Raw genomic sequence first — 23937 nt, forward strand, 5'->3', positions numbered from 1 at the left:
GGAGAGAAGGCAGGAGCCCTGAGAATTGTGGGGGGTGTCTGGGGGCTGCCCCCCAGGTGTGTGGGGGGGTGGAGGTTGGGGACAGGGTGGGGGGACACCTGGGGTCGTGCCTGCAGGGCATGGAGGGGAGTCAGACCCCCGTGGTGAGAGCAGGGCTGAGCCCCAAGGGTTGAGGTTTCTTTTTTTTTTGGGGGGGGGGGAGGGGGTGTCTCTGTTCCTGGCTCTGCCACGAAGTGACCTTGGCGAAGTCACGTCACCTCTCTGTGCCTCAGTTTCCCCCATCTGTAAAATGGGGGGTGGGTGGGAGGGAGTTGGGGGGGGACACAACGGTACCGACCATTGTAAAGTGCTGTGAGATTCCTGGATGCAATATTCAGCCCAGCCCCCTGCCAGCGGGGTGGGCAAGGACCCTTTGCTGGGACCCCCATGGCCCTGGACCCCCCAGGGGCCGGTCCCACTCCCCAGCCAGGACCCTCGGCATGGGAGGGGGGTCCGGGGGGGGGGGCTGAGGCGCACATTAAAGGAGGCTGAACTGGATGCGTCGCTTTCTGCTCCTGGCAGCGGGACCCCTGCCCGGTGGGAAGGGTGGGATGGGGTCCCGGGGGGGCTGAGGGGGGGATGCTCTGGGGGAGTCTTTGAAGCTTCCCTCGCTGCAGGGGCTCCCCCTAGCCTGGGAACCTTGCAGGGGGAGGATGGGGCTGGCATGGGGGCTCCAAACCCACCGGGGGGGTTGCACTGCGGGGGCTGGGAGCTTGCAGCCCCCCACTTGCCTGCACTGGGGCAGGTTTGGGGGAGCTGATAGCAGCGGATGGGGGCTGTTGGGGGGGGAGGGTGATGGGGCTGAGGATGCGCCGAGCTCCCCACACGGAGCCCCAGGATGTTAGTGCTGCTCAACCCCAACCCTTTGCAAAGCCACGGCACGCTGCCGGGGCCCGGTGGAAGGTGGGTGCAGGATGGGGCCCTCGGTGGGCACCGGGCAGGGTGGAGGCTGGGCGGGAGCCCGGTGGAAGGCTGGGGTGGGCAGGGGCCAGATCCTGCCCACGCGGGGCCTCGTGCCGTGCTTTGGGGTGGCGCATTGGTGTTAATGTTTAACCGCTGGTGCCTGCCGCGGGCAGCGGCAGTGACGGGCAGTGGCGGCGGGCAGTGGCCAAGGGATGCCGCGGCGAGCCCCGGGGCCGTGTCCCGCCATGAGACGGGCAGGTAATGCCGGCAGCGGGGGCTCGGGGGCTGGACGCTGTCCTGCAGGGGCTGGCACAGGGATGGGGCGGGGGACGCAGCCCAGGGGTGACACAACAGTACTGGGGCTTCTTGACACAAGTCCAGCAGCATCCGTGGGGTCCTTGGTGGTGGTGGGGACGGCCAGCAGCGATGCAGTGGGGACCCTTCCCCTCCTCCTGCCTGGAGGGGCTCCAGTGGTTCTTTGCTCCTGCCCAGCCTGGGTGCTGGGAGCACCGGCGGGTGCTTTTCCGCTCACCCACGGGCCAGAGTGGGGTGGCAGCTCAGAGCAGGGGAGGTGACATCCCTGGGGCACCGTCGGAGCTCACCGATGGGTCTCTGGGTCAGTGACCACTTGTAAATCCCTGGCGAGCGCTGGGGAGGGAAGGCGGCTCAGGGCAAGGCTGCAAGTGTGCCCTGCGGGGGAAACTGAGGCACGTGAAAGGGGCTGTAACGCTGCGCCCCGTGCCAGCTCGCTGCAGGGTTTGCTCCCATCCCTGCTCAGCTTGAGGCTTCTCCTGCAGCGGGGCTCAGCCCGGAGGCGGGGAAGCGGAGCATCCACCGGATGCGCCATGGGGACCCCCAACACCCCCAAGCTACTGGGAGCCGCTGGCCGAGCCCACCTGCCCCGCCGGGGAGCCGGGGCAGCCAGGTACGGAGCTGGGTGCAGGGTGCTGAGCACCCAGGCTTGGCTGGGGGCATTTGGCCCCACTTTGCCTCTGTGAATTCCTGGTGGGGGGTTGCTGCAGGTGCTGGGGCGGGCTGGAGGGGGCCATCCTGGCCTGGCTGCTCACCGCTGTTCTCTTTGCACTGTGCCGCAGCCCCCTCCTCACCGGCCTCTGCCGCCTGGCCGGAGCACAAGCAGCCACTCTCATCTTCCTCTTCCTCATGGCGCTGCTCTGCCTGGCCAGCAGCCTCCCGTCCCTCCAGACCTGGAGGCATGCAGTGGCCCCCGGGAGTCCCGCCGTCACTGGGAGCGAGGACAGCCCCATGCAGTGTCACCCCCCTTGCCCCCCAGTATGGTGTGGTGGCCACGCAGCCTCACCCCCACCCCTTGCGTCCTGAAGCCTCCGCCAGCCCGAGCCAAGCGCGTCACCTTTGAGGACGAGGTGATGCCATCGGGGAGACCCCCGCGGAGGGACCCCCCCACTGCAGATGGGGAGAAGCTGGTGGCCGGGTCTGTTCACCCTGGGCTGGCACCCTGGCCACGCGCTGTCCCGGACTATGTGGTGTGAGTGACTCCCATGGGGACGGAGACAACCACGGGATGGGGTGTCACAGAGCCCTGGGGACCCACGACACCCAACCGCCAGGGTCCTGCCTGCCTAGATAGGCTGGCAGCGCCCGGGCTCTCCCTCCCGCACCCTGAGCCTCCTGGCCTCCTGGCGCAGAAAGTACCCGGCCATCCGGAGCCCCCGGCAGCGGGAGGGGTACAAGGGCGTCTTCCAGGACCAGCTGGCGGAGTACACTGAGCTGCTCGGGGACGTCCGCGCCACGCGACGGAGGCTCGGGGAGCTGGAGGCGGCGATGGGCCGGCTGCCCCGGCACGCCACGAGCAGGACGGTGGGTCACTTGGTGGGCGCCAGCTGCGGGAACCGTATGTCTTGTGAGCGATGTTGGGTGTGATGATCTGGCCGGTCTCTGCGGGGACTCGGGATGAGCCCGGAGGGCTGCAGTGGGTGGAGGGGACAAGAGGGGACGCACGGACACGCAGGCTCCTGCAGCTGAGAGGTGCAAGCTGTGCTCGAGGGCACCCGGCAGCTGCTGGAAAAGGAACGAGCGGTGGCATTTCTTGGCTACGCCCTGGGTGAGGTTTTCACCGTGCGGGAAGGCTGGCTGCCCCCCGCCCCCCCAGGCTCCGGCTGCCTCGTTAGGGCCGTGCTCTGCCAGGCTGAGCCCCCCGGGCTCTGGGATGTGTCTTTCTGCCCCGCAGGATGGGAGCAGGGCGGCCCATGTCTCGCACGAGTACATGAGGAAGAAGAGGGTGAGAAAGGGAAGGGCTCTGGATCCGCTCCTTGTGCTGGGGAGCCGGGGGGCTGCGAGCCCACAGGTCCCCACGGTGCCTCTGCCCCCTCCCTTTGGGGGGTCCCCGGGGCATTGCGGGACCCCGGTGCCGGGTTCCTCCTTGCTGAGCACGGTCCGGCTGGCAGGATTCGGCCTTCCTGGGGAAGCAGCAGCGCTGTGAATACCTGAAGGAGAAGCTGACGCACATCAAGGCGCGGATCCAGGAGTACGACCGTGACGCCCACGACAGTGCTGTCTTCTGAGCCTGAGCACCAGCCGGCACGGACACCGTGGGATGATGACCCCAGGGGGGGACCCCAGGGGCTGGGTGCTGGGGAGGGGGTGGCAATGCCGCAGGGGTGCACCTGGCGCCCACCCAGCCATTGCACCCACCCAGGCATGGTGAGCCACAGGCTCCTCAAGCTGCTGGTTTTGGGGTCCCCTGGGTGCTCTGTACCCCAGGGAGCCTTGTGGGCCCAGGTGGTAGGTGGGTGCTGCCGGTCCCTGTGTGGGAGCCAGGCCCTGGCTGTGCCCCCACTTCACCCCGTGTGAATTGGGGAGCACCCCCGCCCCCGGGGCAGCGAGTGCAACTGCAGATGTGGCCAAAACTGGTTTTAATAAAACACTGTGATATTTTTGGGGGTGTCTTAATGTGCACCTTGGGGCACCCGCAGTGGCTGGGGGCAGCCAGCAAACGCATCCCACCCCAGCACCTATGGGACCCTCCCGTCCGCGGGAAAAAAACCGGGGGGGGGGGGGGGGGGGAGCCAAGCCCCGAACCCAAAGCCCTGAGGGACCTCGGGGTCTGCGGGCCCCTAACTGGGGGTGCCCCCCCCCCGGGTACCCCCTTATTTCACCCCGTCCAATGTAACCAACCTCCCCCCGGGAGGCGCCGGGACGGAGGTGCCCGGGCTGCGGGGGCTGAGCGGCCGCGGCGGCGGCGGCGGCGGCCCCCGGGGCTCCCCCCCCTCATCCCACCCCTCCCCGGAGGCGGAAACCGGGGCCGGTCTCCAGCAGCGCCCGGTCGCCGCCGTGCCGCCGAGCCCGGCTGCCATTTTAAGGTGAACAAAGAGGCGGAGGCGGGGGCAGGTGAGTGGCTCCGCGGCGGACGGGACCCCCCGGCACCGGCACCGGCACCGGCACCGGCACCGGGGGGCGAGAGGGCTCCCGGCACGGGAGGGCGCACCGGGGGTCCCCGCTCCCCCACTGCGCACGGTGGGGGTCCCTCCTTCCCCGCCGCCTCTGCGCGCGCCGTCGTCCCCACCGGGTCCCCACCGATACCGGGGACCTCACCGGGGTCCCCAGCGGCACCGACACCGGGATCCCCACCGATACCGGGGACCTCACCGGGGGCCCTAGCGACACCGGCGCCGGGGTCCCCGCCGGTACCGGGGCTTGCGGAGCCGCAGCCCCGGCAGGTGGAAGGCGAGAGGCGGCGGCTCCTCCCGGGGGAGCGGGGCTGGGGGTCGCTCAGCCCGCCCGGTGCCCCCGTAGCGAGGTGGGAACCCCCGGATTCCCCCGTCCCGTGTTCTTCCCGCAGGTACCGGGGTGCCCCGGGTCGCTGCGCCCCGGTTACGGCTCCGAGAGCCCGAGACTCCCCCAGCCCAGCTCCGGGAGGGGTCCCCGCCGCTGCCGTGCCCCGGTCGCCGCGCGGGCGGGGGTCCCCGGTGCGGCGGGGGGGGGTCAGACGGCGGCCCCGGGGGTTCATCCGCCTGGGATCGGTGGGTTTGGGATTTTTTTTTTTTTTGCGGAGGGGGGGATCGGGACCCCCTGAAGTGGGGGGAGGGGGTCTTTGGTTTGGGCACCCCGGGGAGGTGCTGCTCCAGACCCCCGGGGGCACCTCCAGGACCGCGGCTGCACCCCAGACCCCCGGTGCCCACCCTTGCTGGGGGTTCAGGGATGCCAACTCCCCCACCCCAGGGGCCTGATCCTGAGCCCTGGCACTGTCAGGAGCGGGCAGCCAGGTTGGGTTTCCCAGGATGGTTCAGGTTTCCCTCTGCTCTGCTCCCCACTGCGGGCGGGGGGGTGGGTCTTCACATTGGAGGGGGTCTCCAGGCCAGGGGTTCTCTGCACTAGGGGGGGGTCTCTGCATCGATTTGGAAGAAAAAACCCAAATTTTTGAAAACCGACGTGTCGCTTTTCACTGGGGTGTTGCTAATGTGCCCTGTGTTATTATTATTTTTTGTTCTAATCCAGCCAGATCTGCTTACGGAGGAACCCTCGGGGTTAGCGCTAGCTTTGGGTAAGAGGTTTTCTGGTTTAATTAGAATTTAAACAATCCAGTGCATTCAGGTGGTGTCTGGCGGCCGCGGACGGGTGGGCTGGGGGGGGGCCGGGGCCAGCGTGGCAGGGTCTTGTGCGTGGGGCAGGGCTGGGGCGTGACCTGGCACCTTTGCTGGGAGGTGTTTGGTGAGTAACTTCTCCCCGTGCCTCAGTTTCCCCGTGAGCGGCGGTGACCCTGGTGGCGTGGCGTTGGGCACGGGCAGGCGGTTGTTGATGGTGCCGTTGGGCTGGTGACCGGGGACCAAAGTCCCCGCCAGGCGTGTGGAGAGACAGAAACCCGGCAGTGCCACCTTGCAGAGCCACAGCACCAGTGCCGGCACCTCCCAGTGCAGGACCAGCTCTGACAGCTCCTTCCGTCTCCCCGCCAGGCTCTTCATCGCTGCCCACCCGTGCCAGACCCCACCGCCACCATGTTCAGCAAGAAGTCCTATGACGGCTCCCCCACGGGCTACGGGCCCCCCGTGGGTGATTACGGCTACGACTACGGCGCCCGCTCCCCCCCGCCGGGCTCCTACTACATCGAGGACGTGCCGCAGCACTTCTACAAGTGGACCTCGCCGCCTGGCGTCGTGAGGATCCTGGAAGCCATAGTCATCCTGCTCTGCATCGCCATCTTCGCCTGCGTGGCCTCCACCCTGGCCTGGGAGTACGGCTACGGCTTCGGGGGGGCTTACGGCAATGGGTTGGGGGGCTTCTACGGCTCCGGCTACTATGGCAGCGGCGTGAACTACGGCTACGGTTACGGTTACGGGGGCTACTATGGTGGGGTCACCAACCCACGGGCAGCCAACGGCTTCATGATCGCCATGGCCGTGCTCTGCTTCCTGGCCCAGCTGGGGTTTTTCGTCGCCAGCATCAGCAAATCAAGCAGCTCCCGCTCCCGTCGCTTCTACCTGGTGGTCATCGTGGTCTGCGCCGTGCTGGCCTTCGTCATGCTCATCGCCTCCATCGTCTACATCATGGGGGTCAACCCCCAGGCACAGATGACCGGCAGCTACTACTACAACCCCTTGCTGACCATGTGCAGCCAGATATACAGCAGCGGCACCTATCTGAACCAGTACCTCTACCACTACTGCACCGTGGACCCCCAGGAGGTGAGGGTGCACCCCAGCTCTGGCCAGACCCCCCCCTTCTTTAAGCACAAAGCCCTTGGTCTGCTTCAAACGCGATGCTGAGCAAGGGCAGCGTGGGAGGGAGAGCATCTGCAGCCGCGCGTCCTGCCCTTGGGATGGGCGTGCAGCCCTGGGTCCCTCGCCAGCCGGGGTTTTCTCCCCTGTCTTTAGTGGTGTTGGTGTTACCGGTTGCCGTTCTGAGGCTGCAGAGGGCAGGGGGTGGTTGGTGGTGCCAGATGATCCCAGCTGTTTGCTGGGGTGAGCTGGGGCTGCAGGAGGAACTGCAGTGAGCCGGCTGCCTGTGCCAGGCAGTTTTGGGGAGGGGACCCGGCGCAGACCCGGTATCTGGTACATTGGTCTCCCAGGTCGTAAAAGTATTTGCACAAGGCTGGGATGGAGGCAGGCTGTGCTCGGGGCTGAGGTGCTGGTATCACTGCTGGGGTAGGGTGCCAGCTGGGTGACAGCTCTCCCAAGCACCCATGATCGGCACCCATGACCTGCTCCGGAGCCTGGCAGGTCAGTGGGGCAGCGAGAACCTACAAAACGAAGTCCATCAAGGCCGGTTTCGGCTGGGGCCCGTGGGGATCCTGCGTGGCACATGGGCTGGGACTGGCACTGCCGGTTCCCATCCGGCTGGGCTGGCCGTGCCGCATTCCTGCACCCTGAGCAGGGGGGAGCTGCAGCACCCGCCTGTTCTCACTCTATGCAAAGGCCAAGCTCTATGCAAAGGCCAAGCGTGGCCTAATCTGTCCTCACCTGGCCCCGATTTCAGTGAAGCTGCAGGGATCTGGTTTGTGGGAAACCATCCGGGCTTGGACCTGGCTCTGCAGTGCAGGAGCTGGCCTGTGGCCCCAGCCGCCAGCGGGGCCGGGGTGCTGCGTGGAGATGCTGGAGGGTGCCAGCTCCCTGCTGCTCCCCGAGCCCCAAACCTGTCCTGTTCCCGTGGGAAAGTCACACCCACCCGCCCCCCACATTGCCTGAGCTGGCCCCAAAAGCTCTTGAACCCCCGACAGACTCTATCCTGGCTGCCCAGGCATGGGGGGGCCTTGCTGTTCTCCCCGCACCATGGTGGGGGCTCCAACTTTGGGAGCATTTGGGATGAGGGGAGCAATTCCTGCTCAGCCCCAGGGAGGTACGGGGCACCAGGACCCCCGGGATGGGGTCTTTGCATCCCCGCAGGACCCCTGCCCTGAGACCTCCCCCTCCCTCTGCCCCTCCAGGCTGTGGCCATCGTCTGCGGGTTCCTCATCGTCATTCTGCTCTGCCTCATCTGCTTCTTCGCTCACAAGACGCGGAGCAAGATATGGAAGTATGGGAAACCAAACATCTACTGGGACAAGGCACCAGTGGTCCAGGAGGGTCCCAATGTGGAGGAGTGGGTGAGTCTGAGCATGGGCTGGGGGTGCTGGTGGGTACCTGGGGCTGGGGAGGGTCATCCACCAGCCTCCCCCCGAGCATCCTCCCTGCCTGCCCTTTATCAGCGGGGCTGAACGTGCCTGAGGCAGCGCCGGGTCGGGATGTGCGGGGGCGAGTACAGGGGCTGCGTGGGGACCCCAGGGCTCTTCCCAGCACCGGGACTGTGCCGAGCCCGAGCCTGTGTTGTTCCCCTTCCCCAGCCCGGCCGAAGCTTTGTGCCGGGAGCCTCTTTCTGCCAGGCTTGTGCCGCCCCGGTGCCTGGTCTCAGTTTGCACATTGCAGCAGGCAGCTCCCGGGGTGTGGCGTTATCGCTGCCGGTGCGACGCTGTGCTCGGTCCCTCCCTGTCACCCTGGTTTAGGTGCTGTGGTTTTTTCCAGCCCGTACTGTTCCCTGCCACCGTGAGGCTTTGCACAGGGCGCTGGGCTGGGCGAGCTGGTCTCAAACTCCCTGAAAGACAAACAGAACGGGATCCGATGGGCCGGGCGCCAGGAGCGTCTGGGCCCCGGGTCCTCTCCCCATTGCTCGCCCCACGCTCGGGGACGCTGGCCATGGGACACTGCCCGTCGACGCCGTTTGGTTTCGGTCTTGGCAATGATTAACTTGGCTCCGCGGGGCCGTGCCACCCTGGTGCCGCAGAGGGAGCCGGGGGCTTTGCAGCAAACAAACCGGCACCGTTTGGGCTCCGAACGAGCTTGTGTCCCTTGGGTGGGGGATGCTGGGGAGCCCCGCGCTGTGGCTCAGCCCCCGTGGCGACACCGGTCCCAGCCTGGGCCCGCTGTGTGCCGGGACGTGCCCCATCCCGTCAGCTCCCTGAGTGTCTCTGCAGGAGCCGGTACCTGGGGAGGGTGTGGGAAGTCTGCAGCACCCCATGGGGAAGGAGCCTTTGAAATCCCCCCCCTGCCCCGAAGCACAGCTTTTGGGGTGCTGCCATGGCCTGGCGAGGAGGGGCTGCCCAGGGCCCGTGGGAGCTGGGGCAGCGGGCAGCAATGCGCCGCTGCATGGGCCGGGGCTGCATCCCTGTCACCATCCCCACCCCATCCTTGTCCCCATCGCTGTGAGACTGGGGCAGCACTGGGCTCCCCACCGGCGCCCGGGGTGGGGATGTCGATCACCGCGTTTATCTCAAACCTTCAATGCCATCCCAGAGTCGAGCACAACAGTTGCTCTCAAGGCCCAGAAAGCTCGGCTCTGCTCTGTGCGTGTGTCCCCACGCCTCGCTCTCTGGGTAGGTCTAATATTTATTTTTCATTTTGCAGAAATACCTTTGTTCTGGTTTATTTATTTTTGTTAAAAGTCCCTCCCTTGTAAAGCATTTCCTGGCCCGCCGGGGGCTGGGCTGGCTGCGGGGGCAGGGCCCCCCACACCCAGGCTCCCCCTTGTCCTCACCTGCCCCTCGGGGGGGGCCCCGCTTTGCCAGGTGCCACCATCCCAGCTGGTGGGATGCAGCGGTGGGGAGGTACCGGTATGTGAAACCCTCCTGGGACACCTTGTTCCCTGTTTATTGTCAGGACCAAGATAAACGGGTGACCTTTGAATGGGCGTGAGCTGCCTCCGTCCCGCCATGGCACGGGGACGTGGCTGTCCCCATGCTGGTAGCTGCTGGTGGCTGTCTCACCTGGCGGCCTTGTCTGGCAAAGTGGGGCCGGGAGCCGCCCCCAAATAACAGTGTCTTCATTATTTGGGGGGGAAAGTGCCGGAGGAAGCAGCTTTGCCGGCCGGAGCCTGCAGCTGAGATCCCCAGGGCTACCATCACGGGCAGGGATCGGCTTCCGGCACAAACAACCCACAAAGGCCAGGAAGGAAGGGGGAGGGAGGGACAGACGGACGTCCAGCGTCCTTGAGGAGCCCTGGTTGTGCAGAAGAAGTAGCGAGGGTCTGGGGAGGGGGGGGGTGTGCGATGCTGACAGGGCAAGCATGCAGCCTCCAGGAAAGCCTGGAGGGTGACACCCTGGGTGTGCAGGGCAGGACCCCTCCCAAGGTGTGTGTCCGTCTGTGCTGGACTCCTAATGGGAACCACCCCAGTGAGTCGGTGCAAGGTGGCATCACCCGTTGTGGCGTTGGGATGTGTGGGCCCTTCCCTGGGGCACGTCCTGCAGCCTCCCCCTCCCAAAACGCTGCTCTGCCCGCCCGTGGGGGCTCCCCCATCCCTTGCTCCCCCCGCCACTCTCCGGAGCCATGCCAGGGTACATCCCCCTGCCTGTCCCCATCCCTGCTGGGACCCCAGGCAGGATCTGCGGCTGCTCTGGGGTTTCTCCGGCCACGTGGGATGGAGACCAGCGTCCCCGTGTGCCTGGGGCCACGGGCTGTGCCCCGCTCGCGGGTGGGCGAGTGTCCCCACCGTCCCGGCACGTGGCTGAGCGCCTCTCCCTGCTCCAGGTGAAGAACGTGGCAGACGGGGCCAGCGTGCAGGACGAGACGGCCACGCTCGCCTACTCGGAGAAGCCGACGAGCCCCATCGCCGCGCCACCCTACAGCCCACCCTCCTACAGCTACGCCCCCCAGAACGGGTACTACCCCTCCGGGACCTACAGCAGCCGGGGGTGAGTGGCTGGGTGGGGAGGGGGCCCTGGGCACCGGTGCCCCCCCGTGCTGAGCTGGCTGATGTCCCTGTGTTCCTCGCAGTGATCAGCCAGACCAGGCGGTCAGCCCAGCAGAGGAGAAGACACGGGAGCAGCCCACCAAGCCCCCTGCTCGCCGCGGCCGCCGGCGCCGGCGCAACCCCGAGCTGGACGAGTCGCAGTACGAGACCGACTATACCACGGCTGTGGAGTCCGGTGACGAGCGGGACCAGGACCAGTGGGCCAGGTGAGGGGGGGGGACAGCTGGGAGCCCCCCTTGCACCCAGAGCCGCCCCACCGGGATCTCACCCTGCCCTTCTCCTGCAGCCTCTACCCCCCCATCACCTCGGACGGTGCCCGCCAGAAGTACAAGCAGGAGTTCGACACGGACCTGAAGCGTTACAAGCAGCTCTGCGCCGAGATGGACGGTGTCAACGACCGCCTCAACCAGCTCAGCAAACAGCTCGACAACATCTCTGAGGACAGTCCCCAGTACCAGGTCAGGGCTCTGCGGGGGCCACGGGGCCAGTGGGACACTGTGAGCCATCAGGGACGAATGGTGTGGAGCACCTGGGATGCTTCAGGGCATCGGGAATGGATGCTGCAGGACCTCAGGGTGCTGCAGGGCGTCATGGACGGATGCTACGGGACCTCAGGGTGCTGCAGGATGTAGGGGATGGATGCTGCGGGACCTCAGGGTGCTGCAGGGAATCGGATATGGAGGCTGTGAGACCTAGGGTGCTGCAGGGCATCAGATATGGATGCTGCGGGACCTCAGGGTGCTGCAGGGAATCGGATATGGAGGCTGTGAAACCTAGGGTGCTGCAGGGAATCGGATATGGAGGCTGTGAGACCTAGGGTGCTGCAGGGCATTGGATATGGATGCTGCGGGACCTCAGGGTGCTGCAGGGCGTCGGGGATGGATGCTGCAGGACCTCAGGGTGCTGCAGGGTGTCAGGGATGGATGCTGCAGGACCTCAGGGTGCTGCAGGGTGTCAGGGATGGATGCTGCAGGACCTCAGGGTGCTGCAGGGCATCGGGGATGGATGCTGCAGGACCTCAGGGTGCTGCAGGGTGTCAGGGATGGATGCTGTGCTACCTCAGGTGCTGCAGGGCATCAGGGATGGATGCTGCGGGACCTCAGGGTGCTGCAGGGTGTCAGGGATGGATGCTGCAGGACCTCAGGGTGCTGCAGGGCATCGGGGATGGATGCTGCAGGACCTCAGGGTGCTGCAGGGTGTCAGGGATGGATGCTGCAGGACCTCAGGGTGCTGCAGGGCCTCGGGGATGGATGCTGCGGGACCTCAGGGTGCTGCGGTGCATCAGGGATGGATGCTGCAGGATCTCAGAGTGCTGCGGGGCATCGGATATGGATGCTGCGGGACCTCAGGGTGCTGCAGGGCATCAGGGATGGATGCTGCAGGACCTCAGGGTGCTGCAGGGCATCAGGGATGGATGCTGCAGGACCTCAGGGTGCTGCAGGGCATCAGGGGTGGACGCTGTGGGACCTCAGAGTGCTGTGGGGCCGCAGGATGCTCCAGGGCATCGGATATGGGTGCTATGGGACCTCAGAGTGCTGCAGGACATCGGGGACAGTGCGGAGCATTGGATATGGATGCTGCAGGACCTCAGGGTGCTGCAGGGCCTCGGGGATGGATGCTGTAGGCCCTCAGGGTGCTGCAGGGTGTCAGGGATGGATGCTGTAGGCCCTCAGGGTGCTGCAGGGCGTCGGGGATGGATGCTGTAGGCCCTCAGGGTGCTGCAGGGCGTCGGGGATGGATGCTGTAGGCCCTCAGGGTGCTGCAGGGCGTCGGGGATGGATGCTGCAGGTCCTCGGGGTGCAGCAGGGCATCGGGTACAGATGCTGCGGGACCTCAGGGTGCTGCAGGGCGTCGGGGACATATGCTGCAGAGCATGGGGGACGCTGCACGGCACTGGGGACACTGCAGGGCCTCGGGGACGCCACAGGATGTGCGTCAATGCTCATCCTCAGGGGACACCCCCTGCCCGTGGCCCCCGGCCGTGGTGCCCAGTGGTCGTGACCCCCCCACCCCACCACTCGTTCCCTTTGCAGGATGTCGCAGAGGAGTACAACAGGCTGAAGGACCTAAAGCGGGTGAGTGTGCCCAGCGTGGCCGGGCTGTGTTTCCAGCTAAAGGGGGACTGGGTTGCTGCGATGCAGCCAGGGTGGGGTGGGAACCATGCCCCCTGCCCACCCCTGCCTGCAGCCCCTTCCCTGTGGCCCACACCACTGAGGCCGGTCCTGTGCTGCCTTTCAGAGCCCCGGCTACCAGACGAAGAAGCTGGAGACCAAAACCCTGCGCAACAAACTCTTCCACATCAAGCGGATGGTGAGCGACTATGACAAGATGCGGGGGTAGCCTGTGCCCCCCCACCACAACCAAATGGGCACCAGGAGCTCCCCGCTCCCCACCCACCCCCTCCAAAGACTTTGGTGCATTTTGTACCTTTGTTTGTATGAAAAACAAGCCCCCAAACCCAAGAGTCAAAGCCACCCTGCGATGTCAGTGCCAAGGGTGCGGGGCCAGAGACGGCTGCTGGAGCGAGGAGCCCCCTGCGTGCCCCCATGCCTTCCCGTCCCCCATGCCTGGGGCTGTGGGTCCCCTCCTGCTGCTGTAAATATGTTCAGGGAGGGTCCCCAGCCCCTGGCTGCCCCTGCCAGCACCGGGGTTGGGGTACCAAAACATGGCTGCATCCCCGTGCCGGACCAGGCAGAGCATCCCTTGGCCGGGCGTCTGGCGGGGAGGGGTCAGAGCTCTGCATCCCCCAAACCCCTGGGGCTGCCTTTTGGGGAGCAGCCTGAGGAAGGGGTGATATTTTATAAGGAACTGGCTGAAACTGTGTATTTTTTTTAATAAATAAACTGTATCTATTGATTTTACATCAGTACCAGAGTGAAAGGGGCCACAGCAGGGCTGTGCGTGGGAGCGGTTACCGGCAGGCGGGTGGCCCAGGCTGGATGTGGGACCATCCCCATGCACGGCTGCCCTGGGATGGCCCCAGCACTTCCCACTCCCCATGGAGCCGATGTTGCCATAGTGCTGTGTGGAGCCTGCCCCAAGCCCCGAGTGGGATGGGTGCCGCATGAATCCTGCACCCCCACCCCTGCATGCGCTGTGGGAAGCAGCAGCAGCCTCCAGAGCAGCCCCCACAGCCCTGCCCCAGGCTGCAGCAGCCCCTGGGATGCCTGGAACGCCCCCCCACCCTCTGACAGGGAGCCCCTGCATCCCCCCCCAAGGCTGGTCCAGCCACGGGGTGGGGACCGATGCTGCCCAGACACAGCAGCATCCCACCCATGCAAGGCAAACTGCACCCCACTCCCAGCCCCTTGAAGATGGGAGGAACCCCCAAACCCTTCACCTTGGTGCGGGACCCCCCCCAAATCTCTCACCTCAGAGGGGAACTGCCAAATCTGCCAACTTACTCCCCAAAGACCAAGTACAAACCTCGGTGCTGGCTCCTGCTCCCCTTCATGCCGCTGATCCAGTTCCTCCCCAGCAGACCACAGGCAACAGCATTTATTCCTGAGGACCCCTGCATTGAAGAGCATCAGCCAGGCCCGCCTTCCCCCCCCCCCCCCCAAATCGCCAGGATTTCCAAAAAACAATCGAGTTTTAGGTGCCTTAAAGGGGGCTTAATTTTTTGGGGCCCATAGCACCCATTCTAGTTCACCTCCCCGTCACCCTGGGGTGGGCTTCAGCATCGCTGCAGGATAAGCCCCTTTCCCCGCTCACAGCAGCTCCCCAGCGTTGTAAGAAACATCTTTTATTGACTTGAGTTAATTTGTTTAGTATCATTGAACAAGGATTATATTTTCAGTGAATCAATCTAAATGACAAATCCCCCGGCTAATCCTGCCTCCGTCTGTTTGCATGGTGGATACCCCTGAGAAGCAGAGCCTGGGGGCGGGGGGGGGCACCCCATGGCCTCCAATCCTGTGCCAGCTGGACCACCGGTGCGGGATCAGAGGCCACGGGGCATCCCCCAACCCTCTGAGGTGGCTCTGCCCCACCATGCGTCCCTTCCTCCAGCACAGCTCAGCCCTGGGGACAAGGAACCCCAAGCAGCATCACCCCTTTCCAGCCAGATTTTTGTTTCCCACCCACCCCCCCAAAGTCTTCCTCTCTTCCAAACCTGTCTTAAAAAAAAAAATATATATAGTGAGGCACAGGAACATAGCGAGCGTGGGCGGGGGATGCTGGCACCCATCTCCCCCACTGTGGGGATGGTGGTGGGTGCTGGATCCAGCCCCAGGGCAGGGTCAAAGCACCAAGCGAGGCAGCAGGGAAGGGCTGGGCTGGGCACCGTACAGCACCCAATAAAGGACCATTTGGTTTGTACCCTCCATGGTGCACAGCCCCAGTCAGTGGCCCATGTACCCCCATCCCGTCCCCTGTACCCACCCTGTGCCCCAGCAGTGGAGATGCTTCAGTGGAAAGTGCAGGGAGGGGTCTGGGACCAGGCACGGACAAGTCTGGTCCCCAAAAAAGGGCTGCTCCAAGCTCAGCACTTCAGTCTTTGAGGCTGGATCTGGCCCAGACAGGCAGGGGCAGCCCCGGGCGGGGCAAAAGGGCTTTAAAATAACCCTTTTCCTATGATTTCCAGGACTGGGGGGGGAGGGGCAGAGGCAGGGGGTCCCACAGCAGGACCCCCCAAAGGATGGCTCTGCACAGCTGGTGGCCCCTCTGCATCCCAGCCTGGCTGGTCCCACCTCCCATCACCTCCTGTCCGAGCATCCTGTCATCTGAAATTCAGATTTGGAGGGGCAGCCAGAGGACGGCATCCTCCTCCCCGGGCTCCAGCCTGGCTCCAGCACAGGGGCAGAGCAAGGGACCAGCCCCGGCGATGCTCCAAGGTCCCCGGGGAAGACCTGGGGGTGCCAGGGAGCTCCGCTTCAAGGGGCGTACGGAAGAGTTCGGTGTCCGACAGTGGCGGCACGGCCAGTACCTTCGGGTTTAGGACAACGCCGCGACACCGCTGCTTTGGGGGACGCCGCGGTGGACGGATGAGCTACGAGACAGCTGCGGGGCTGGGGGCCGGCGCAGTTCAGGGCTCCCCAGGAACGGCACCGTCTCAGGGCGCTGGAGGAAATCTGGGTCCAGCTGCTGGGGGTCCCCAGGGTGTCCCCAGGGGGAGAGGCTCTGTCCTCTTACTGCCCCGTCCCGTAGGGCCAGTTGAAGGTGCTCCCAGACAGCAGCATGTCCCTGATTAGTGTTTCGATGGGTGTCTTCCCCACCAGCCTCATGAAGAAGAGCTGGGAGATGAGGGCGGCCGGCACGGCCCGGAGAGCCGGCAGCCGCAGCAGGAGCCGGCCGAAGCGCTGGGGCTGCGAGGGGTACTGCGAGCGCACGTACTCGGTGAGGGCCACCTGCGCCTTCTCCTGCAAGCTCTCCACGTGTGCCGGGTCCGAGAGGCCACAGGCGTCTGCGAGAGGGATGGGATGGAGAAGGGTCAGCGGTCGGAGCCCCCCAGTACCCCCAGCAAGTCCCCCCGCCCCTCTCCCCAGCATGCCATGCTCCTGCCTGGCTGCTCTCCTCGCTGAATAAGGGATGCAGATGGCCCAGCGACACGGTGCAAGACCATGGCTTGGGCCTCTCTGGCTGCAAAGGGCTGCTGCAGGCTCATCCCCGCCAGGAAGGACCAGGCACCCCTGTGGCATGAGATGAGCACGGATGGACCGAGGGACAGGGCTCCCCAGGACCCTTTGGTGCACGGCGGGTATCTGTGTTACTGCAGGTCTCATTCGCATCACCCCAGGGAAGCTCAGCCCTGTGCCCAGATGGATGAGCCGGGACGCTGCAAACCACGGTGGAGAAGTGCCAGAACACAAGGAACCTCTGCCACCCCCCTGCCAAGAGCCACACGATGCTCTCTGGACCCCAAAACCCCAGGGAAACTGGGGGCAGGTGCTCCCTGAGGGCTCATGGCTCCATGGGGACAAAGACCGGTCGCGGCTCTGACCTACCCGGTGTGAAGAGCGCGATGGCTTTGAGGCAGCTGTACTCGGCCGAGTCAACCTGGAGCCGGTTGAGCTTCTCCACCTGATCCTGAAAGATGCGGATCTGGTCCATGAAGGAGACGACGCGGTCGGCCGACATGGGGGAGGCGTGGAAGCCGGCGGCGGCCAGCAGCGGGGCCATGTGCAGCGGCAACGCAGACTGCGCTGCGTTGAGGACGAAGAGCTCGCTCCAGCTGAGCCGTAGCAGGGCCACTTGGTCAGAGACGGGCAGCTCAGGGAAGAAGGGGATGTTCCGGGCCCATTCCACCGTGCTGAAGAGGAGGCGGGCAGCCAGCTCGCAGATGTTGTCGATGCCCATGACGCTGCCCTGCTGCGCGTACTGCGAGCCGTAGCGGGCGGCGGGGTAGGGCTCAGCCCGCAGCAGCTGCGAGATGAGCTCCGACACCGGCTGCCCGTTGAAGTATTCCCCGCTGGGCATGGTGTTGGGGCTGGTGCTGGAGTGGGTGGGGGGGATCCGGCCCCGCTGCACGGCTGTGGGGGGAGAGGAGAGGAAGAGTCTGCCTGCTTCTGTATCCTGCTGCATCCCCCATCCCGCTCCCGGGAGGGCACGCGGGGTTCCCTCTGCCCCACGCAGGGTAAGGGAGGACGGAGACACTCCCCCCACCCACCCAGCATCCCCAGCAGGGCCGGATCCTGCCACCCCAGGGGAACAATGGATGGCTTTCAGGCGCTCGGGGAGAGGGAGGTGGTGCGTGCCACCCGCTGCGCCCGCCAGCGAGCTGCCTGCGAGAGCTACATTAATCTATTTAGCATCCTAGTGATTCACCAGCAGCTCCTGGGCTGCCAGCGCCATGGCTTGTCCACGTCCTCCGACCAGCAGCCAGGCCGGGGCAGCATCCATACCACCTCCTCCTCTGCAAGGACCTGGCGCAGGAGCGGCCGCGGCTCCGGCCATGCCGTGCCATATCAGATGCCCAGCCAGCACCACGGCCCCCCCCCCACGGCGGCTGCAGTGGAGCAGGGCAATTGCTACCCAAGGTCATCACATGGCAGCAATCATTTATTTGCAAATAAAACGTCCATTTTGGAAGCATCGTTAACCCTGGGGCACTCCCCCTCCTAATTGCATTCAGGGAGAGCCATTTTTCAGCTTCCCCCCCTCTCCCATTAGCACCCACTATTTGCTCAGTCCCTAGTAATTAATTTATGGGCTGTTCATGAGCCACTTAAATGAGAGCTCTAAATCATGCTAAGTGGCAATAATGCCATCTTGACTTCTCTGGAAAGGAGGGAATTACTGTCCTGCTTCCAGTATCCTTCCCCCCTTGCTCCTTGCATTAATGCCACCTGCCGCCGAGCAGCCCCGGCACCGCGGCAGAGCCCGCACCAAGCCCCGGCATCTCCATCCCCGCGTGTGCCTCGGCACAGCCCCATCCTGCCACGGGGATTTGAGATCCCGGCTCTGCTTCGGGCTAAACCCTTCGTCCCGTTTGCAGCAACCGGGGAAGCATTTGGGGTTTGCACCCCTGGGCGGTGGGGAAGCAAGCAGAACGGAGCCCGGGGATTTGCATGGCTCCGGCCACGCCAGCAGCCTGTCCGAGCCGACCTCCACCGCGCCTGGGGCACCGGGGCTGTCCTCGCTCCAGGTGTGTCACCTTATCAGCTCAAGGCTCCGGCTTTCCAAACAAACACCACCTGCGCTGCCGGCACAGAGGGCAATTCAAGGAGGAAAAATTAAAAAAAAAGAAAAGGCGAGGGGCAAACAGGGGTTTTTGCTGCAAACAGGGTTCCTGGAGAGGTGGGAGAGCACCCAGCTACAGCGGGAGGAGAACAGGCACCGGCAGCACTGGGAGCCTGGGAGCAGAACGGGCACCGGCAGCACCGGGAGTCCTCAGCCTGCGCTGCAACAGCCCCACGATGCAGTAGTGGGGTTCACCAGGACCCCTCAGGACCCACCCTGGTCCCCACGGTGTTGGCGTTACCTTCCTTCCTCATCCCCACGCGGAAACACTTCTTCAGGCGGCAGTACTGGCATTGGTTGCGGTGGTGCTGGTCGATCTGGCAGTCGCGGTTGGACCTGCGGGCAGGACCGGGCAGATGAGGTGCCGGGTAGGAGAGGCGCGATGCCGTCGGGGGTCCCCACACCCTGCCGTGCTGCTCCGCCACCCACCTCCCCGCCGCCCTCGGGCAAAGCCCTTCTCCTCCCAGTGCGGCCCCCTCCATGCCGGCCGCGGCTGTGCCACGCTGGCCCCCGGCGTGCAGACACAGGCGCTCCCAGGCGGCACTCAGATGCTATGGAAACAGAGCGATTTCCTACAGCAGGGGCTGCCAGTTCGTGCTGCCAGCGATGCCCAGGGCTGTAGGAAAGCCGGAGAGACCCCTGGGGCACGGGGCTCCCATCCTTGGGGGGACGGGTGCCGGGGAGTGATGCCCCATGTCCCGGCACACGGAGGGCAAAGCGGCAGAGCAGCCCCTGGCCTCACCACCACGTGTGAGGAATTTCAACTATTTCCTACGGGGCCGGGGCCGGGCCTGCGACCCTTTGGGCACCGAGCGCTTGCACGTGTCCCCCATGGTGGTGGCACGGCCCCACATCCTCCGGTCTGGCCTCGGCTGGACCCTGTGAGCGCGGCAAAGCAAAACCCAGCGGCTCCGGCGCAGCCTGCGCGTGCCCCCAGCCCTGGCGCAAGGTCTGTGCCGGCCAGAGGGATGCTTTCCTTCCGAGCAACCTCGGAGCCTGCAAGGGGGTCATGGCCACCCCCTGGCACAGGGGTCCTGCCCCGGGCAAGGAGCCCCAGGCACTGGGTAACCCCTGCACCATGCAGCGGGGTAGCGGCCACCACCAAAGCCAGCCGACGACCTCTGCTCCTGTGGCACTGGCGGGGAGCGACACGCTGGGACAGGCTGCGAGAGACGTTCCCAAACGGCATCCTTAGCATCCGAACCCCCCCAGCCCCCATTCCCAGGGGCCGCTCGTGTTCATGGCCCCCAAACAGCCGAGCGACACGGCGGGGCACGGGTGACAGCGGGCGCTCGCATCCCACCCAAAGGCTATCGCAGCAAACGGGGAGGGAAGGGGGTTATCAGCAAATTAGCGATAAATTAAGGCATATAAAGCAGCAGCCAGGAAAGCGTAGGCAGGGCCGGGTCACGCCAGTGTCCGGCAGCAGCTCGGCTCTGCCTGGGAATCCTGACATGAATCTCCTCATCCCTACACGACTCCAGAGGCGAGACAGGCAGGGATTCCCGCTGCGCTCAAACCGGAATTAATTCACCCCGAACATCACCACTGCGCTTAGCACATTTTAAAACGTGTTGCTGATAAAAAGTTATTCCAGCGGAGAAGTGATAGCTAATCAAAACGTCAGATTACATCTTCATCAGCTGCCTGTGCGGCGGCAGGAGCAAAGGTCCCGGCACCGCGGCCGAATCTCCCGGCAGGGGCCTGGCTGACCCTCACCGTGGCCTCAGGGCACCATCCCCAGCACCAGGAAAACCCAAAAAATCATCTCAGCTCCCGCCAGCGGCTCGTAGCAAGTTTCCCAACTGATAGGCTGCAGCGACCTGGGAAACTGTGAGAATACAAAAGGCGTATACTGTGCTAATTATGTAATTAGAACATGTAATTATTTAGTGCAAGAACTAAACTGAATCCAACTCACTTTTAATATTCAAATTAGCGCAATCTTGGCTTGATGCTGCTTTTGACTCCTTGAACAAAGCAGATGCCAGGGCTGCCGGGGAGCATTGTTCCCGGCCCCTCCAACACTTACTCCCTACTCGGAAAACCAACATTTTTCTACTGCACCGAAGCACCTCCCAGCACAAAGAGGGGGAAAAAAAAAAACCAAAACACCTGAAGCAGGTGCCCAGTTACCAGTGACAAGCACAGGATGAAATCTGGGATGCTCATAGCTCCTCCGTCACCCCCACACCACAGCAGCATCCAGGGCGCAGAGTCCGTCCCCCTCCCGGGGAACACTGCTTTGGCCTTTCCTTTGTTCCAGGAAACTGGAATTTCTCAAAAGCCATATGTATCCCACATCTTCAAATCATTAATCCCCAGCAGCCGCTCGGCTGAGTCTGCTGATCAGATGGGGAAACTGAGGCAGGGCCAGGGACGAGGCACACGCTGCATCCGCAGCGGGCGACGAGGAAGACACTGCATGACCGGGGGAACGGGAACTGAACCCTGCCCCGAGCCGGCAGCTCCACGGCCACGAGCGGCTTGGCTGACGTCAGCCGGGACCCGGCAGCGCCGGTGCCGGGAGCTGCCGGGAGAGGAGATGCTGCGCACGGGGGAGGATGAATCTAGGCCGCCCAAACGAGAGCAAGGCGGCTCGGAGACGGCTCCCGCCGCAGCAGCAGCGCTGCCCCTTCCCCTCCCGTGGCATCTCAGCACAATGAGATGATGCTTGATGAAGGCGGCCCCCCTTGGGTGGGGAGAAAGTGGGGTGCGGAGGTGGGGCGCCCCTCTCCCAGCCCACCTGTGGGGCGCCCACAGCTGAGATGTGGGTGCCACCCTCACAGCACCCTCGCTGGTTTAGCAAACGCCTCTGGAAACGCTTGCACGTGGATCCAGACCAGTGAGCGAGCCCCTATACACATGTTTACCTCCCTGGGAAGAGCCCCCAGCCGGGGGTCCCCCACGCGTGCCAGCCAGCCCGATACTCCTTTCGAGCCCAACAGAAACTCCAGAGTTATTTGCAGCTCCAAACTTCACAGGGGTCGTATCAGGGTCCTGCTGGTGGGCCCAGATCTGCGGCGGTGCTGGCCTGCGCGCGGGGGCTGGCCCGGGGCTGCAGCCCCTCTCCGGGATCTCACCGGATCCGGTGTCTCACCGGATCCGCGCCCACAGCACGCTGGGCTTGTTGACACCTCCGGTTAAAATTATACTCGCTGCCGCACTGGTGCTTTCTCTGGGTACAGCGGCCGTGACCGAAGTGACTCACAGCCACGGCGCATTTTCAGACATTAGCCTGGAACGGCGATTAATGCCGGAGCAGAGCCGGGCGATGGCGAGGACCCCGACACCGGCTGCGCCCCACGGCCTAGGGCACGGGGCAGCCGGAGCATCCATCCCTCCGGGGGCTTGGAAGGTGCCAGGCAGAGGGGCTGCTTATGTGGGGTGCAGAGGGGCAGGGACCCCTGTGCTGTACCGGGGGACCCCGTATTGCACCGGGGGCCCCCGTATTGCACCGGGGGGTCACGGTGCGGCCGCAGCGGGGCCCCCGTTTAGCGCCGCAGCGGGGCCAGCGCGGGGGCCACTGCAGAGCCGCACCGGGGGCCACCCCTGGAGCTGCGATCGTGCCAGGGCCCCCGCCACCCACCGGGACCCCACCGGGACCCCACCGGGCCCCCCTCCCTCCCTCCCCCCGCCGGTCCCCCGGCCCCTACCTGCAGGTGTAGCTGAGATTCCTCCGGATGCTGCGCTTGAAGAAGCTCTTGCAGCCCTCGCAGGTGAAGACCCCGTAGTGTTTCCCGCTGGACTTGTCCCCGCACACCACGCAGTCCACCGGCGCCCCGGCCCGCTCCTCCTCGCCGTGCTCCGCGTCGCTGCCGCCGCCCGCCGGGGACGCCGCCGCCTCCTCCCCGCCGCCGCCGCCGCCGCCGCCGTTGGGCTCGCCCCAGCCACCGGCCACCATGGCCATGGCTCCGCGGCCCCGGGGCTCAGCGCCGGCCCCGCCGCCGCATGGAGCGGCGCCCGGTACGCGGCGCCCGGCGCCTCCCGGAACGAGTTGAGCAAGTTTGTGTTTTTTTTTAAGGGGGGGGGGCGGCCGGTTTGGGATTTTTATGCGTTATTTTTTTGTTGTTTTGTTTTGTTTCCCCCCCCCTCCCCTCTCCCACGGCTCCCCCCCTCCCCTTCTCCCCCCGTTAAAGGGGGGGCCCCGCGGAAACTTTGCGGCGGCGGGAGCGGGGCGCGGCGCGGCGCATCCCCCCGCGGGGCGCGGCGGCTCCGGGCGCGGCGGCTGCCCCGGGGCTCGGCCGCATGCGGGGGCCGCCGCTGCCCGCCCCCGGTGGCTCCTCCGCTCCGCGGCACCGGCAGGGAAGGAGGAGGAGGAGGAGGAGGAGGAGGAGGAGGAGGCGGCGCTGCCCCGGCCCGGCCCGCCCTCGCCCCTACGGGCCCCGCCGCCGCCGCCGCTGCATGCAGCCCGGTCCGGGTCCAGCGGGACCCCCCCCTCCGCCGAGCCCCGGGGCTCTCCCCGCCTCCCGCAAAAGAGCAAAGTTCAGCCGCTGCCGCGGTGGCCGCCCTGGATGCTCCTCCCCGTCCTCCTCCCCTTCCGCTCGCCGCCCGCCGGGTCCTGCCCCGGCCCCGGCCCCGCCGCCCCGCCGCCGCACCGGGCCGCCCCCGCCGCCCCCCGCCCCCGCCCAGCCGGGGCTTGGGGCGGGGCGGGGGGAAGGGGGGGGAACCGGGCAGGCAGCCCCACCGCACCCCACCGCACCGCACCGCGGCGCAGCGGGCAGGACGGGTCGGTGCCCGGGGCTGGGAGGCTCCCGGGGCCGGTGGTGGGCGGGGGCGGGCATGGCCCCGGTGCGGTACCGGGCGCGGGGAGGGCGATGCCGTGGCCTGGCCGCCGCCGTGGTGCAGGCGGTTTGGCCAGCGGAGGTGGCTGGAGGTGGCCAACCCCGCCAACCCGATGGCCTTTGGGGACCAGAGCCCTTTGCTGGCCCCCCGGGATCGCTCGGCTGCCCGGGGCTGCACCGGGAACCATGCCACGGGCTGCGGTTACGGCGGCGGTCCTGCTGTGCGGGTGCCCCCCCTTCCCCTGCAAGTGACACCCCCCCCCCCAAAGCCACAGGGTGCAGATTCACCACCGAGCGCTGGGGTTCCCTCAGGGACGGGGAGTGGGCCCCGCTGCAGCCCTGCCACGCACGGGCAGAGCTCGGCCGCGGTGGCGTGGCATGGCGTGACGCCATTCGGGGCTGCTGGGGCCGCGCCGGGAGGATGGGAAGCGATTCCCCCCGTGCCTGGCCCGTGGCCAAGCCGCCAACATCGGCGATCCCCTCCTCTTGCCGACAGCCCCAGTGGGATCTTTAATTACTGCAAACAGCACGAGGCCGCGGCTCGCCGTCTCATGCGGGGCACGAGGGCCGGGGTCATGCCGTGGGGTGCTCCTGTGGCAACCGGGGTCCCTCGGGTACCACCGCTTCACGCAGCCCCTGGGGTGGGACGAGGGGCTGGATGTGGCTGGGGACTGGCTGCCTACAGCCCCGTAAAAATCCATATGTAATGTGGTTAATCAAGTCGGACCCATAAGAGCTCATCGGCTGGCCCTGCGAGAAGGGCTGGGGTGCCAGCTGTGGGTGCTCAGTGCCCGCCTGCTGCCTCCCTGTTAATCATTAATGAAGAAATAAACTGTGCGG

At 65.8% G+C, this 23937-nt stretch overlaps 3 protein-coding genes across 6 annotated transcripts; 2 read left to right on the forward strand and 1 right to left on the reverse strand.

Annotated features, from left to right (window-relative positions):
* Positions 1-1062: 1062 nt before the first annotated feature.
* OCEL1 (occludin/ELL domain containing 1) lies at positions 1063-3856 on the forward strand. Of its 2 annotated transcripts, none has more exons than XM_064469995.1 (5): positions 1063-1200; positions 1721-1867; positions 2234-2446; positions 2607-2778; positions 3366-3856. In XM_064469995.1, the coding sequence occupies exons 1-5, from the start codon at positions 1085-1087 to the stop codon at positions 3480-3482; spliced, it is 765 nt and encodes a 254-aa protein (XP_064326065.1). In that variant the 5' UTR covers positions 1063-1084; the 3' UTR covers positions 3483-3856. The 2 variants fall into 2 exon arrangements, with proteins under 2 accessions (XP_064326065.1, XP_064326064.1); XM_064469994.1 differs by having other exon boundaries at positions 1065-1200; positions 1740-1867.
* A 347-nt stretch (positions 3857-4203) lies between these two features.
* OCLN (occludin) lies at positions 4204-13494 on the forward strand. 3 transcript variants are annotated; one of them, XM_064469838.1, is made up of 9 exons: positions 4204-4308; positions 5416-5461; positions 5871-6599; positions 7838-7996; positions 10411-10574; positions 10657-10839; positions 10920-11091; positions 12667-12708; positions 12872-13494. In XM_064469838.1, exons 3-9 carry the CDS (start codon positions 5913-5915, stop codon positions 12971-12973), a joined length of 1509 nt encoding a protein of 502 aa, XP_064325908.1. In that variant the 5' UTR covers positions 4204-4308; positions 5416-5461; positions 5871-5912; the 3' UTR covers positions 12974-13494. The 3 variants fall into 3 exon arrangements, with proteins under 3 accessions (XP_064325908.1, XP_064325910.1, XP_064325909.1); XM_064469839.1 differs by having other exon boundaries at positions 4242-4308; positions 5420-5461; XM_064469840.1 differs by lacking the exon at positions 5416-5461 and having other exon boundaries at positions 4209-4308.
* Positions 13495-14362: 868 nt separating this feature from the next.
* NR2F6 (nuclear receptor subfamily 2 group F member 6) lies at positions 14363-22392 on the reverse strand. The gene is made up of 4 exons (XM_064469842.1): positions 21970-22392; positions 18555-18649; positions 16579-17103; positions 14363-16037 (listed from the first exon to the last, which is right to left on the reverse strand). Exons 1-4 carry the CDS (start codon positions 22221-22223, stop codon positions 15763-15765), a joined length of 1149 nt encoding a protein of 382 aa, XP_064325912.1. The 5' UTR covers positions 22224-22392; the 3' UTR covers positions 14363-15762.
* Positions 22393-23937: the final 1545 nt, after the last annotated feature.

This window comes from Phalacrocorax carbo, chromosome 19, assembly GCF_963921805.1.
Source record: "Phalacrocorax carbo chromosome 19, bPhaCar2.1, whole genome shotgun sequence".
In the NCBI taxonomy this organism is placed as follows: Eukaryota; Metazoa; Chordata; class Aves; order Suliformes; family Phalacrocoracidae; genus Phalacrocorax; species Phalacrocorax carbo.